General features: G+C 30.3%; 1 protein-coding gene across 1 annotated transcript in view; it reads right to left on the bottom strand.

Annotated features, from left to right (window-relative positions):
* The window catches only part of LOC112594311 (PR domain zinc finger protein 16-like), a 108,055-nt gene extending 91,446 nt beyond the window's left edge, over positions 1–16,609 (bottom strand). Inside the window, exon 1 of the mRNA XM_025339026.1 lies at positions 16,523–16,609. Within this exon, the coding sequence (XP_025194811.1) occupies positions 16,523–16,559 (37 nt within the window). The 5' untranslated portion in view covers positions 16,560–16,609. The remainder of the gene's footprint in view (positions 1–16,522) is intronic.
* Between the last annotated feature and the right edge of the window lie 1,088 nt (positions 16,610–17,697).

Genomic DNA, 17,697 nt, shown 5'->3' with positions numbered 1-17,697 from the left:
TTAAGAGTAAATTTATCAAAATTATCAAACTGAAGGATAAGAAAAAAACGATAAAAACTATCTTTGAATTATATGCTTACAATATTACATGTCCACGTCTTTAGGAAGCATGTAGATAATGTACAAATACAGCTGACATAATAATTGATGTATAATATAATATATATTTATTTTTTCTTAATTTAAAAATGTAGAAAATGTAAAATCTGTATAAATAATAAAATAAGCAAATTTATTAATAATAAGCAATAAGCATGTTAGCATGATAGAAAGTAGAATCCATTGTCATTCTACTTCAATTTTTTTTTTTTTATAATTGATTATTTAAATAAGTAGGTCAAAATGAATAATAGCTACTAGAATTTTTGATTTTATTTTATTTCTGAACTGTAAAATAATTCTTTTTTCAATGGTCTAAGACCTAAGTGGTTTTAGGTCAAAGTAGTTTGAATTTTTTATGGTAAAAATATTTTATTTACATACATCATACCCTAAACATCAGTAAACACGCTTGAGTTATAATTGTAAGTTGTGTATCGTCTTAAAGTGTAATTTTCCGTTCAGTATTTACTTTTCGAGCGTTAGAAACGGTATTCGATCAAAAGGCAAAACACAGCACCATCAAAAGAATTTGCCACTGCACAGCAATTATTGCACTCATTTGCAAGACGCAATTTTTTTTTATTATTTCTCGGTATTATTTTATTTTGTTTTTCCAAATACCTTTTAATTTACCACATTATATATCATACCTATATATAGCCCGCGAAATGATCAGTGAATTTTTTCTCTTAGTAAATTTTTTTTTTCATATGTAATTAAATTATGCGAGTATGTTATGAATTCTGTTTTTTCTTCATTATAGATACATTTATTATGTAAATTAATTTAACACGTATTTCACAAAAACCCCAGTCATTACTTTATAGATTTTTTAGTAAACACATAAATACAAATAAAATAAAATGTACAATATATTTACATGTAATGCAGAGTCAGGTTGACTCAGTATAATATAGTCAATACCTATTACTTATTTTTCTGTCTTCTTATGTATTGGTCGCTTCATGTCTACTTTTTAACTTGCCAACTATTTAAACGCTTAAAATGAAAATTAGAAATTTAACCTTAAACATTTTTAAAATTAAATTTTAAGGATATTTTCAACTCTTACAAAGAAATATGTTTAATAGACTTCAAAATTATTCTACACAAAATACATATATATTATATATTGTACATGGGCAATCAAGACATTTTTTAAATTTTTTCATGATAAATAGTTTGATCAATCAATTTTACTGAAATTGTTAAATTAAATTATATAATATTGTGTAAAATATATCGTTTTATAAATTACAATATAATACGTTCATCATATAATGTACTATTTGAATTTAAATGAAAATTTAAAATAGACAAAGTTGTTGAATGTAAAATAAAATAAAAACAATAGGATCTTTTTTGAGCTTGAAGGGATAACTAAATTATTGCCGGATAATATTATGTATTAGTATTTTTATGTGAATCGACTCATTGTGAATTATGCATTTTACAACCAATAACTTCCGGAGAACAAGCGATCGGTTATTTAAATGGGTTAAATGGGTAGGTACTTCATAATATTAATTCCCATTTACTATATACTTTATAATACCTACGCATAATATTATAGATACCGCGGCCATACAGTTTTCATCGACGGAATCGGCTCGCGACAGACCAATATACGCATAATAATTATTTAAACTGAGTTGCTGTAGTAACAATAGTGTAAAATATAATAAGTGTGCATATTATAACACTATAGGAAATACATATACATAATATAGATCGGAAATAACGGCAGATTTCGTTATTGTTTTCCGATATACATATTATATTTCGGCGTTCCCCCGTCATTGTTTCCCGCATAAACACACATAAGTATTCTCATATACATATGCGTATACGTTAGGTATTCGAATCGATTAAAAAACCGTTTGAGAGTGCATGCGACTGTGTGTGCAGTGGCGTTTGCGTATGGTTTCCGATTGATTGGAGAAGTCACAGTCTCTAGGACCCGTACTCGTACATGATATATGTACCAATATAGGTATACCGATACGCATATACATACGACCGTACCACAGCGGTAACCGTCGTGATAATAATGATATAATAAGAGGGGTGACATGTCCCTTTGTCCCGTGAGATGAATATGTTCATACGTACATATACGACCTATGCATATTCCATATGGGTGGAAAAGACACGCGAGGGGCCAGGTCCAACGTTTAAAAAACTATATATTCTTCATTGTCTTATAATATTATTATTATTATTATTGTATTGTCATAAAATGACGATTGTTTGCGACGCTCTCGACGCGCGCGTTTCTCCGTCAATTAGATTCACATTCATAATAATATATAATATATTATATATACACATAGGTATGATAATATAGTAATATAAATCGACCGGGCGAGATTCTACAGCAACCGTCATACGCATTGTGTGTGTATATATAGACAAGAGGAGGAGATGACGGCGACGAGAAGTCTCGCGCATAATAATTATGATATTTGTACATAATATTATAATAATATATAGAGGTACACTTTATAATAATGTCATATATTAAAAATTATATTGTGCACGGAGAGTACAAGTGTGACGTTCATAATTAAAACTGCACATGGGAAATGTGTGCTTAATGTTATGCGACACTATTATATATTATAGGTATGTATATATAACACATATTATAATTGTAGGTTTATATATATATGTACGTTTTATGATCGTGCGATTCGTTTCCGCGTCAAGGGGCAAAGACATAAGGCGTCTCATTCCTAAATACACGTTCCGCAATTCGCCGCTGAACCGTTGTTTGGACAGGTAGGTAAATAACGTTCAAAACACATCTATACGATATTTAAATATGAATCGTAACGGATTATTAACAATGCACGCCATGCCGGTGTGATAATTAAAAAATAATCGAAGTTTCATGCATTATGTATTGACTTGAGATTACGCATATATAGATACAATATATTATAATTATATAAAACCGTTTGTTTCGTGACTGTATGATATCTAAATGTTCTAAATAATAATATGCAATTATCATATCGAAATTATTTAACATACACCAGGCCGACCGGTATAACGTGATTTATTTTTCGGTGGACATAATAAACCTGAATTAATAAAGACGTAACATAAGTTAATCTATACAGCATGGTTAGGTTAGGTTTATAACCATTATTATAATGGGCACAATATTAAAAAATATAATAATAACTAGAAATATTGACTTTTCATCATTAATTCCAAAACAACATCAAATACTATAGATTTATTGATTTTTTATTGTTTTCTGTACCTGCAGTCACCTGAAACTATATTTTATTTTTAAACACAAAAATAAACGTCTAAACAGTAATATTGTAATTTTCAGTATGTTTTCTCTATTATTGAATTCGCAAACAATATTAGAAATAATCTATCTTTAAAATAATACAATATTAAGTTACTTCATATTTCGTAATATGTTCACAATGGCTAATCCTTCTATCTTGTCCTAATAAATAATCGATATCACGCATAGAATCATCATTAAATCAGTTGAAATCATTATAAATAATCAAAACTGTAGACTAACTAAGTTTTGTAAATAATGTACAAATATATAATATATTAGTCATTAAAGTACATTTATTGGTAAAAGGCTATTGTTAAAAAACACTATTTACACGATTAGACCATACTCTTCGAGTAGTATATAGGTATAATGTACACAAATATATAAACTACTAAAAGTCAATAACTTAAATAAGTACAAGATATGAACTGATAAGAATACTAAACGTTATGTATCTTGAACTTGTATTTTATTTTAGAGTTAAAAATAAATAGAACCTATAATCTTACAAAAATACTATAATATCGGTGTTTGAGACTGCAGTATAGATTCGGATACAATCCAATATCGAATGATCTGTATAATTGTGTCCGTTTACATGAACGAAAAACGATACATATAAAAATTTCTATGACGATCTGTATACTACGATTGTACACAAAGAATACTGCGGGGGTCATGCGGTTAATGTCTACAATATATTATTTTGTATGTCGTTATCAAAGAATCCGACGAGTGAAGACTGTAGACCAAAACGTTAAACTACAGACATAACATGGTTAATGGTCCCATATGTATAGAATATATATATTATACTGTAACACTCGTATAATAATAATTTAAGAATATTATATGATAACTGCCGCGAATAGAATGCGTACGGCGGCGGCGTGTAGACCACTTTACCGAGAGACCCCAGAAATGATTATGTTGGCCAGATGATTTTTCGATTTTCTGCGGGATACGCATCCGCAACGTCCATGTAGAGCTCTCTCGGTGTTTGTGTATGTGTGTGTGTGATATACGTATTATATAATATTGTAGCCGTGCGCACAATGATCGGCTATTATGATATTGATGGGATAGTGTTGTCGGGGACAGTGTGCCGTCCGAATGATGATAAATGACTGTGCAGGGGTAGGAAAAACATGGAAAGGCAAAAAAGAAAAAAAAAACTACGAAAAATACACGCTCGTTAACCGCATCGAGAGGGTCAAAAAGTTCCCTTTCATTGTCGTCAGACAACTGTTTTTCAGTGTCCCGTAGTTCAATTACATGGCGACTAAAATATAATACGTACACATAGTGTATAAGAGCAAGACATGCATTGCACAACGCGGGCGCGTGCTTCATTATTTTATAGAGATATCTAATCAAGTGCATCACAGAAATATAATTTAACACTATGCGTGACGCAATATTCAATCACTTTAATTCTTAATTTAAATTACCGTGCTAGGTCGAATTCATTGTTGTTTATTAATGCATATAATGTTTTTAAGTAGAGAAGATATAGCATTTTATTAACATATCGCGATATTGGATTATTAAATAATAAAATATACATTATATAGGTAAATATTACATATTATATGTGTACGCATAATATAGGCGTGATGGGTTAAAATTAAATAATTGATAATTGTTTACATATAGGCAAATACATTATTGTTCATAAAGGTCCATTATTACTAAGATACGTATACTACAAGGTTCTTCAAATGGTCTAATAAAAAATTAATACATATTATTATAACGTTGATCAAATAATTATTTTACAAAAATAATGTATGCAAACATTTAAGAATTAACGTTAACGATTTTTTCTCATATTTATTCCCCTACTTCCGTGAATAAACAATGTTGATTAAGTAATATTGGTATAAATGGATTATTATTATCTACTTTAAAATAAATTATTTTGTATTTTTTTTGTGAAGAATTAAAATTTGTTTTTTCGTAATAATTAATAATAAAAATAATGCAATTAAAAAATGTACCTTGACAATAATATTCATAAAGCAGGTAATTTAAACAAATAAGTTCGATATCATTTATAATAACCTTTTGATATGCATTAGAACTTTCACCTCTAAAAATATGTTATATAAAATATAAATCGTGTTGCGTTTCGTTGCCAATTATTTTACCACAATCAACAGTACCTATAATAAAATCGTAGTTATTCTATTAAATATCGAGAAACACGATATCGGCATTTATTATTATATATTAGCAGTGTTCGTTGATTTTGGTAGATGATTTAACGCTAAACGGTTTAGGTGCAATCACATATTGTCCTACTACACATATAATATACACTATATAATGTCTTGTGTGTGTATAATTACCGTCAGCTACTTCGATGAAAAACGAACTCAATGCTACTGATGATAATATATCTTGCTTGAATATGATAAAAAAATTAAAGTTACAGATGATTTTTGAATGTACCGCAACATAATTATTATATAAGATGATATAATCATTAAAATAATTTCTTAAGCGCAGTCGGGTCCTAGCCTTTTAACAAAAAGTTATATTATCTACTTAGGTTGTACTTTTTCTCTTTTCAAGCAAAAGTCTCTGCTATGAGTCTCAATTAAGTCACAACTATGTAGCTTAAGCAATACATTTCTTCTTATAGATCGACTTTATTGTAATATCGTGTACAGATTGTAAATTGTCTTTTTTAAAAAAAAAAAGGATCGACTATTAATATGATCCTCAGCGTTTTCGATACTATAACGTGTCAACGGCATTGTGTCGCGAACGTACGTCGATATAATTATATTCAGCTAGAGCCGTCCCCGGCAACGTATAAACTCGACGCGAGTACTTTAGTATACGTACGTATCACGTTCGTATAATAATAATATTATATCAACGCTGGTCGTTTACATAAAGAGCGTTCGCAAAGAGTGGCCTGCTAATAACTGCGCGTAGAATTGTGCGTCGGCGACAACAGTGAGTGCCCCACTCGTGATATTATAACGTTTTATTCAAATCTGCTGCGTGAAACAAAAACGCGTTTTGAAAAATCGGTAATATTTTTTGTCCTCTCTTCGTGCGTAGATATATGTACAACACAAAATAATATATTATAAACGCGTGTGTACAATAGTAATAATAATACAATATCATAATTGAACCATAATAATAATAATAATATTTTATACTGTACGGTAACCGCATTTATTAATCTGTACACTGCTATATACTGTAGCAGTGGTACAAATATCGGTCGAAACAAAAAGCCGAAAACATATAATAACATTTGTAAACTGCGCTATTATATCAATGTACGTACATTATAATATTCGTTCGCGCGATACCACGTGCCCGCGTTTACGCACAATAACTTGTACATATACGTATTATACGAGTATATGTGATGCTGCATGCACACGAGGACCTCTTCACTTTTCCACTCTTTTGGGCCACATGTTACTTGAGCCGTTGAGCAAAATGTCCGACATTAATCACCCGTTACAAATATCACATCGTATTAATATATATACACTCGCACGCATATACTTATACTCTATAGGTGCTTGCTCTTACACGCGATGGTTTCCAAACCATACATAGGTACATTTTACAGCACATTCTTGCCGTCGCGTCGATCGGTGCTTATAAAAGATTTGAGGTCTCCGGCACATCGAATTCACAGTTCTCGGTAACGGATTTTCCAATCGTATACATAAATAATTATATAATAATATAAACGACTTCTAATTAGGATCCCTCCTGTCCACGTTATAATACCCGTAGTAAATATTCACTCGAATAACTAAAAATGACAAACACGTCATGCAGTAGTGTTTTCATGATTTCGTTATCGTATTAAACCAGCGTCTTCGACGATCGCCTTGTTTGATTATTATTTATCGATTCACATTTAAACTCACAGCTGTGTCCCATGGATACGGTCCAGTCGAGTTTTTTTCTGTCTTCAATTGGACGCGGAATGGTCTACATTTTTCAATCTACAAACCATAGGCCTTATTTTGTATCGTACATTGTCTAGAAGACGAACGAGTTTCATCCAAATAAATTTAACTCCTCTTGAATTAAAATTTTTCATATTTTTCTCCATATATTGCCCCCACCAGAAATGAAACAATTACTCTTTAATTAGATACACCTATTACACTAGAAAATACTATCTTGTTCAGTTTTTTGTCTATCGCACCGACGACTTAAATCTCATAAATAATTAAAACAGCCTCGACAAGACAGACGTGAAACGCTTCAATATCCTGTCAGCAGTTCCTTCAGGTAATAAAATGTCTAACATAGGCGTTCTCGTGTAATACACGTACGAGTTTTTAATGGTCTTTGCTGCGCGTTTACTGGATATATAAATTACACGTATACCTAAATATTTTTTTTTTATCGGGGTTGCTTTGCTTGTATACTCTTTTTCTCTTTCTCTATTTAACTTTGTGACAACACCAGATTTGGTCGTTTGATAAATTTCTCATTTTTTTTTCTCATTTCGATTTTTTTTTTTTTGTTTTATTTTGGCTATTATTTTTTTTCATATACCTCTCACGTCATAAACGCGCACGTGAACTGTCGTGTCGCGACCATGTTATCTCTTCAGGAAACCCTGTTCCTTCCGGACAGCCGTACACACTAATGATTGGCCGACGACACAGGACCCCCGCTTTACCCTTATATACGACCCTCTCACCGTTGATTGTAGCACGACGTCGGGGAATTATTGTAGAGACACACTGTCACGCACCACGTTTCATGTCCACCACAGTTATTAATGCATTGTTATTATTATTATATGTTTATATATATATATGTTTTGTATATAAGTGTATGTGTGTGTGTGATAAAAGTCAAGTGGTCGAAAGAAAATGTCATAAGTTTGTGTGCATAATAATGTTTATACTACTTGTACGGTTAGATTAGGGGTGAGTGAAATAATTCAATTTTGATATATTATAATATAATATCATTAACCTGACGATACGTATATAAAGTATATTATAATACAGTTAGTATACGAGTATTATTTTAGACCGAACAACGATAACGTTGTTCGCCGCTAAGCAGCAGACGAAGATAATGTTGATAATATTGATAATAATATTATACTGGTTATTTATTATAGGTTAAGACTAGGTGTACACAGACATTTATTAGAGGCCAATTAACACTGACTAAACTGAGCTAATATTAGCTTAATGTTCGATTGTTTTATTAAATTAAGTAATAATAATTGTCTAATATCAATTTGTACACTAATTAAATGAAATAGGAAATTGGGAATTAAATTTCAAAACCCGTTTTGAAAGACGAATTTATATCAAATCTACGATTTCTGGCGTATAAAAATTAAAAACATAATTTTTTTTACGTCAAATTATTATTAACATTAATATGTTTGCGAAATAAAATTGATACAATATACTGTTGGCGTACAATACGCAATATAAATGGCGTTTTTTTTCTCGGTCCGTCGACTGCATCGTATAGCCGTATACGTATAGGTATATCTACATAATATGCACGTTCCGATGTCACACGTGCGACTGCATAATAAATAATAATAAATAATACACGCTCGTGCGGCCACGGTGACTGCTACATAGATTATTATATATTTTCGGACGAAAATCGTGAATGCGCGCGTCTGTCACAGCAGACGGTAATTATTGTACCATTATATACATACAAACATATACACATAAGGATACTATACACATTGTATACATGATATATATATACATATAATATGTATGTTTGCGTATATATATATATATATATATGTATAAGTACGATGAAGTGCTACTCCAGATTTCGGTGCACCCGTCTCGCTAATTACGATCGGAACGTGCTGCGGTCATTTGGTCAGCAGACGTCTCTCGGTCTCCACTGTGGGTCGTCACCTATCACACGGCGCGCGTAACGTGTACAACCCGTAGGAATATATTATTATTATTATTCGTAATATTATATATAGTAATAATAATATAATCTGCGACCTGCATACCGGGGGGAGAGAGGGGCGGCAGCTGGGTCCGAGCGCACACGTGCGTCTGTGTCTATTTTTAAGGCGTATATCGTACACGGATCGTCGAAGGCCGAAGACGGATTTGCCGGAGCCGATAGTCCGAGCGACGAGACTTCCTGTATTATTCTCACTCAGCAGCACCGACAGTCAATGGTTATAATATTACGAGTGTTAGACGCGACAGTGTGTGTGCGTACGTATACTATATATGATGGTGTACTATACTACCCGGTAAATATCTAAGTATAATAATGTGGTATAACCGTAGTGTTTGATGGATGTGGCTTTAAGGTTACATTTATCACCTCACCAATTTTGGGAGCAGAAAAAATAAATTTTGAAAATTTGTCGAGGATGTTATTTATGTTTGATTTGTCACTCAAATTGCTTAACATGATATCAGCAAACTAGATTGAAAATATACTTTCTTATAACGTTTACCGATAATGTCCCTTGCCCGCATATATAGGAAATAATATTATGAATATTCGTAAAATATTAATATTACGCCATATTAAAACGATGCTATTATAATCAAGTTATTTAACAACAAAATATATTTAAAATAATATTAAAAGTTTAGGGAGATTGTATTTGAACATGAACCAATTCACATCAAAGACAGTAATATTGGACATATTTTTTAAATTTTTTAAAGGGTCTTTGGCGATTTTTATACATTACAATTTACAATAATATATTTAAAAATAAATGAAAATCTATCATAGGTAACCTACTAATTACTGATTAAAAAATTAAAAATAAGTCTATATAATAATTAAGATGAAATTAATACTATTGAATTTTGCTTATTTGTTCAAATATTTATGTAGACAGTAGGCAGTAGGCATGCACAAGGTGATACTGTTTGAAGAGGAATATTGAATATTTATAATTTCGTCCTACTTATGCCAATAATTGTTGGAAAATAGTTTTCAAACAATAGTTAAATACAAAAATAACCCTTATTTTAATGCTAAGGTCTCTGCTCCCTTTTATTAGACCTTAAATAATCTTAAGTCATAATTATGGATTAAATAGTCCTACTATATATTGAATTCCTATAACAAAATTAAATATGTTAAATCTTTAATTTTTGTTATGTTCCTTAATGATCATTACATATTAATAACAACCGTAATTTACCTTAAGTACATTTGTATTATTGTATATTTAGTGTATAATTGTTATTTAAATTATTTTATTTTATTAATTCGTAAGTTTTAAATTTTTAACTCTTTACTTCAACCTGCTGGGTGTATGTAATAAATTAATAAATAAATAACTAAATAAAAATAGTTGTTATATACCATAACTTAACGAGTACAGTTTATGTATAGAGCACTCGTATATCTACACGCATTTTGCCTGTTTGAAATTTTGTTTCGGTTAGTACCTATTATCATATTAAATTGTAAAACAAAAATAGCACCAGATTTAATAACTTTAAAAAAAATAAAATTTAATCACATATATATATTTATAAGATTTGTAAAGGTACACATTTATTTACGCGGCTATACTTAACAGCTTATTTTCAATTTAAACTTTAGTAACATAATATACAAAGTGTTCATATTTTAGTGGTTTTGAAATAAAATGTTTTATAATATTTTTTAACATATAATACGTCATAAAACAACGAAGTACACACGACACTACAACGTAATGTTCTACAAACAGTTAAATTAAAATCGTACTTTTTTGTTTTCGTTTTGGCATACTCCAGTTAACTATCATAAACCTACATATTCAATTAAATCGTTAGCCATATGAATTTCAAAAAACCGTGTAGGTATAAACGCATTTTGTTCACACAATATTTCACTATTATTTGTTATTTCATACCAAAGTTTATACCTAACTCTTTTTAGCGTAAAGTAGGTAGGTTTGGATGATATTATGTATATTATTACATATACGCCACACAAATAACGCAACCCTCAACGATGAAAGTCTGGCCAAAGAAATTTCGAAAGTTTTAGTCGATTTTGTAAATATTATTGTGCCGTTCCATCCGAGGCATATGAAAATTCGTTGAATAACTGTTGTTTTCGTCAAATGTATTAGTCGTCGTTGATACTTCACAAAAATAATAATAATTAGTCTTGCAGTTTCAGGTTTATTACCCGTCTTTATCATAAATTACCAGTACCTAAATTATTACGTATTTTTTATACAAAACGATTTTTTAAGGGTAAATACAAAATTTATTGACATTTTTAGAAATTATATAATTTAAAACCATTACAAAACGACATAAATATTAATATGAATTATGAATTTAAGAATGTCGAAAAAATAAAAACTTAAAAACTGTCAACGGTAAAAATATTTATTTTTACTTTGCAACAAAGTTGTTGTGGTAATGACTTCAAGTTATGTAAAAAAAAATATTTTCAAAAACGTTAATACCTTTTTGAGAATATAAATGTTGAAGTACCTTTAAAAGTTTACCTTATTTCATACTAAGTCGCCAATGATACCACATATTTTAGTCACACCTAAGAAAACATCATTTTTTTTTTTTTTTTACCTAACCTAACTTTATCAGTAACAATTTTCAAAGTATTCCAACATCACGCAATTTTAAGTTAACATCGAATAAGCTATAATATATTTCTTATGGCATACATAAATACGTACGTGGCATTACCGTTTATTTAAATATTAGTGTTTAATTTAATATATTATCATATCGGCAATATCGTTATATATATTACCATATTATGTAAAAACGTAGAACTGCTGTGGTATCCAAACGATAAAATAAATGTATACTCGTATAGACTGTTGGTCTACACGACGACGACGTTGTGAATTTAACGAGCTGTATGATATACTACCATTACGTTAAATAATATACGAAAGTAGGTAGGTATATTATAATATTGTATACAGTGTCCCTTTTTCAATTTTTTCTTCGGATTTCGCAGAGCTATAATTGATTGGAGTCGGGAACAAGACACACACGTGTCGGTCGTCAGTTCTTACGATTGCGCGATCTTCTCGGAATTTTTGGCTAAACCGGTGGGAAACGCGAGCGTCCAAGGGATCGCGCGCGCACGGGAGTGTACAAAACATGATATGTATACCGATGATTAATACCACCATTCACACACTCATACACACACACATCCGAGGTTGTGAAATCGGACACATCCGCCGGACACCACAGTGTCCACCCCTTGGCAAAATCCTATGCCGTCCTAACGCGCTACTGTCCGAACACGTGTGTATTCAATATACGCATATTATATTATATATTATATGCCAAGAGAGAAAAAGAAAATTAAAGATACAAAATATTATATGAGTGTGTGTGTGTGTATGTATGTGTTATGGTGAGGTGTATAATGATTTCGTGTCGGTATTAGCGGGGTTCGGTTTACCGATTGACATTACGACTGCAGTGCGTCCGATAATGCGTAACGATGACATTTTCTCAGAAACTAAATCGTAATCGGGACGAAATGGCATAATACGCATAACATTATGGAAGAGGATAGACGACTGCTGCCGCATCCGTGGTCGGCAAGCAATTCAATATACTACGTTGAGAAATCGATATTAATATTTACTGATTTAAAAAAATCTATCTGTACGGTATACGCTGCAGCTGGATATTATTTCTGAGTAAAGCTATACAATATTTGTGCTCACGTGTATTGAAAATCAGTTTCGTGTCGGATTAACCTACATTATATTACTATATAATATAAACCTACACCAAAAGAGGTCCTAGATTTACCTAGAAAAATTTCTGCTTTAGTAGGTATCGGTTAGATTCTCGTTTTAATTCTTATTTTAATTTAAGCCATATAGTTGTATAGTGTTAATACTTAATAGTGCCGGTATATTATATTATATAAGTTTATGATGTATACTAATATTATAAATTTTAATAGTATAATGTCATAATATATAAATTAGCTTTGTTAATTAAGTTTTGTAGCGTATTTTATCCGTTGAAAAAAAGAAGAAACTTGCTCTTTTTTTGTAACAACAATTTATTGCATCAACAATACTTTGGTTTAATTGGTTTCGAGCGGGGCTTTACTAATATACCTATTACCTACGTAACAAAACCAAAACTGTTACTCAACATCATAGAACTAATTAACATTTTTAGCTTCATGGCGGTTACAACAAATGTAATATTGCGAATTTGCAAATATATTATGTTTGAGCTATTCAGTGCTACTCAAAAAGTTGTTAATAATCGTGAGTAATCAAATAATTAAATTTTATAATCAGTTGAAAATTTAATAGATTTTTATAACGTGGTACTTACAATTATTAATATGGCTTCGTGTGTAATAAAATGATTAATGACTTTCGTATTTAATCAGCTCTCAAAATATGTGTGCTTTGTACAAATCAAATAGTATTATGTTTGCGATTAAAATTTAGGTACCTACTTTCTTATTAGTTGTTATTACGATATTATATTATATAGTTTTTTTGTAGTCCATCAAAAACTAGTTTTAGTGTGATAAACATTATTTTTTATTATTATATGTTATAAACAATCAATTCACACGTTTTTTTTTTTTTTGTAAGTTATGTAGAGAAGCGTAACCGCAGTTAATTTTGAGAAGATTTGAAATATTTAAGTTTCATAATTTGATCATATTTAAAATAAAGAATATTAAAAATTATATGGATAGGATTTGGAGATATAATCAAATTAATTGAATTTCCGTTTATAAAAATTACCTATTTATCTTTTCTGAAATACGCCGCCAAATATACTTTTAATTTTCTCCGGTATAATAGCTGAAATGATTTCGAATAGTGCAAACTAATATATTACCTCCTACCCTAAACCAAATCTCTAAAGCCTCCCTTGCATAAAACGATAGTAAAGAAATCAATAAACAAATAAATGAGAATTTGGTTCCCTAATAAATATTTTACAAAGTTTTTAATTGTTTACCCGCCAAAATCATTTATGTGAAATAATAATTATCTTATAATAAGATCTTTGGGCACAATCCGTGAGTTTGAAAAGAAATACAATTAACGCGTATCTCGTAATTCTGAACATTATATTGTGTTGGATGTTGGTTGATACCTAGTAAATTTATTGTTATTATTTGTGATAATCATAATCGTACTTCGCTTGCAATTATTCACCATCTGTCAGCCGCATAACTATTTAAAAAACTGTTTACATCTCATTGCTGAATATTATTGATTCACAGAAAACCGGAAGTACAATATTAATAGTACATTATAATTTCGATGAAATAGATATTTTCTAATAGCTCTAGTAATCTATTCCTATTACTTTAAGGTTTTAGGTAAGCATCTGTTCTGCAAAACGCTAGTTTTTTTCGATTTTAAATATAACATATTTGATTTGTTTAAAAAAAAGTCAATGACCAAGAACCGGTTTAATTTTAGAAAATCTATGACTTTTATCGTATCTGGTTAAATAACTATTGAAATCAGATGCACCAGATTTTATTTATTATTACTTATTAGTTATTAGTCATTAATTTCGTCCTAAAATATCAGCATTATTTAAGATAATAAGATCGTCCATTAGTAACAGCTTAGTTATGATTTTTAAGCATTGGTCTAGATTTCTACATTGACAGCCAAAGCCTATTTATTTATTTTTTTATTATTGATACTACAATTTATAATTATTGACATGACATTTGTGTATTATATTTGTTTTTGTCATTTAGCACTTAGTTTCCTCTATATACGATAAATATAAAACGAATCGATATTTATTAAATAATCGTATGTAATACTTATATGTATTTTAAAATATGAACACCAAACTCAAAAGACTTAGTGGTTGAAAAAGAAAAGAGAGATCTGCAAAAATTATAACGTTTACTTGGCGTAGACTTATTGTTCTGTGCCTCCGTCGAAGAATAATATATAATAAATTATATTTTATGAATAGTATGATACATACGTGATTTGTTTCTCAAGCGTTTATAATCACTTAGAAAAAATTTGAGTCATTATTTTATCTACTGTGTACCTACATATAAGATTATGAAAAATATAGTTAGATAGTCAATTATAATTTTTTTTTGTTTTAATTGTGGTAATTGTTACTATAATACTTCAAAACGATCAAATTTATAGAAGTAATGAACTAAAATTCATTGAGTATACCAGTCCTAAAAATGTAACATTATTTTTTTGTATTAATTTTTATCTTAGTTCTTAATTATTGACAGAAAAGTAAACCTATAAGAAAATAATTAATAACAATTGTATTATTATTATTATTATTATAAAATATAAAATTATTATATACATTTTACTAACTTTTACCACATGATACAAAATTGTATTTATTACTCGAGTACTTAAACCATTTGAGGAATATAGTCAACCATAGTTTTAAAACTTATTTTATTAATTGTAAAAATAAATACATATGTTTAGTGCATAAAAAATAAGAATTTAAATATTATTGTTGTATAAAAGTAAATTTCTTTAGTAAACAAATATTATATTATGTATTATAATTTATAATCAATACCTAACACCGTATTATAATATTAATAATTCAATATATCAATACAAAACAATTAGCAATTACGGTTAAAATAAAAACAACAAGTGAATAAATAGTTAACGCTAAGTTTGGTTGATAAAATATGAAACATAATATAATAGTTTTCTGTTATAAATCAGAATTTTTATGTTAAGTTCATGTAAACTTTTATATTTTTGAAGAGCACAAGTGAGTGCAACTATGAACATCTGTTCATGCCGACGGTACTTACAAAGAATACGGGAAAAACCAATTTTACGAGACTTGTGTTTTTCAAAAAAAAAAAAAATATAAATAAATAAATAAATAGTTTGAACTGCTCGCGTACTACTATACATTGACGCGCATATAATATTATGTGCAAGTGGACTTATAGATTTATACAGTACGTATAATATCATTATATTAGTATTATAGTATTATTATTTGTTATTAATTATTATATTATGTTATATGACATTATCGACAATGTGCGCTGTGCGGTTTTATCGTGCATTATTGTAACTGTGAATTGAAACACCGAAAAAACGAGTAGTTGTCTTACCTTTGGCGAGTCGCCTGGCCACGGATTTTGACCTCATTCGGGGGCGATATATCGTCGGAGTGTGCCGCCGTGGTCGCGTGGCTTCAACTGGCGTGCCCACCGTGCACGTTTTCGCACACAGGACTTGGATTCCCCTGAAAAAACGGTCCCTGCCGGCGCACCTGTGTACGCGCGCGGCCCCTGCACGACGCAGTTATCAGTCATCGGCCGACGCCGCCGCCGCCGCCGTCGCAGTACATTATAATGACGTTATGGGGTATACCTATTTTGTAATGCGCGTTCTACACGGGACGCCGTTATTATAATAATATGTTATAATATTAATTATTAATGATGCCGTTACCGTGTAGCTATATGTTACCATATACACGGTATCCGCAGTATTACCTATATAATGTTTTGGATCACAATCGGCACCCATGTACCTATGTCATGACAATAACATGATGTATCCGATCGGCGGAACACGTGATTGGTGATTGGTGCAGTTAGTAAGTTCATATAACGCACGAATCTATACACTGTGCACAGTGTGCACTATGTAGACAAGACAGTGGGTAGTACGAGTACGCCACGATATGATGATGTAGGCACCAGGACTGACTCGGGTGGCGATGACGCGATCACCGACGTGGCCCTTCCCCGTATAGGTACAGGGCGATTCACACCCCCGTGCGGCTTACCGCCCGCGTTTTTTTTCTTTTAACAAAGAATTTATTCGAGTTTTGATTTTCGGGATTTTCGGGATTTCCGCGAATATCCTCGGTCACTCGGAAAACTGTAAGTACTTAGTCCTAAATATTACACTAACTATATTATTAACGCTAGACGAAAACACGCATACGATACTAATAGACGTATTGAAATCAACTTATCTTACTAGGCGTCATTCCTTATCGACTGACTATGTTTTTCACAACACGCAAATAAATGGAAAAACACGCGGTAGATGGATTGTTTAATTATTTATATTTAATCATTTTAATTTATTTTTTCGATTTCTAGAAAATAATATTAAATATTGCATAGTACGTATAAAATATTATTTTCTATAATCTACATCACATATTGTTTCAAATTTTTTTTCTAGTAAAATACGTGAAATATTTACTTAAAATACAAAATATGCACTTAAGAGGAAAAACAACTTGAATAAGAATGATTTATTTAAACTG

The sequence above is a fragment of the Melanaphis sacchari genome, unplaced genomic scaffold (assembly GCF_002803265.2).
Source record: "Melanaphis sacchari strain LSU unplaced genomic scaffold, SCAv2.0 Contig22_pilon_pilon, whole genome shotgun sequence".
NCBI lineage: Eukaryota > Metazoa > Arthropoda > Insecta > Hemiptera > Aphididae > Melanaphis > Melanaphis sacchari.
This window is presented reverse-complemented; position numbering and strand designations above follow the sequence as displayed.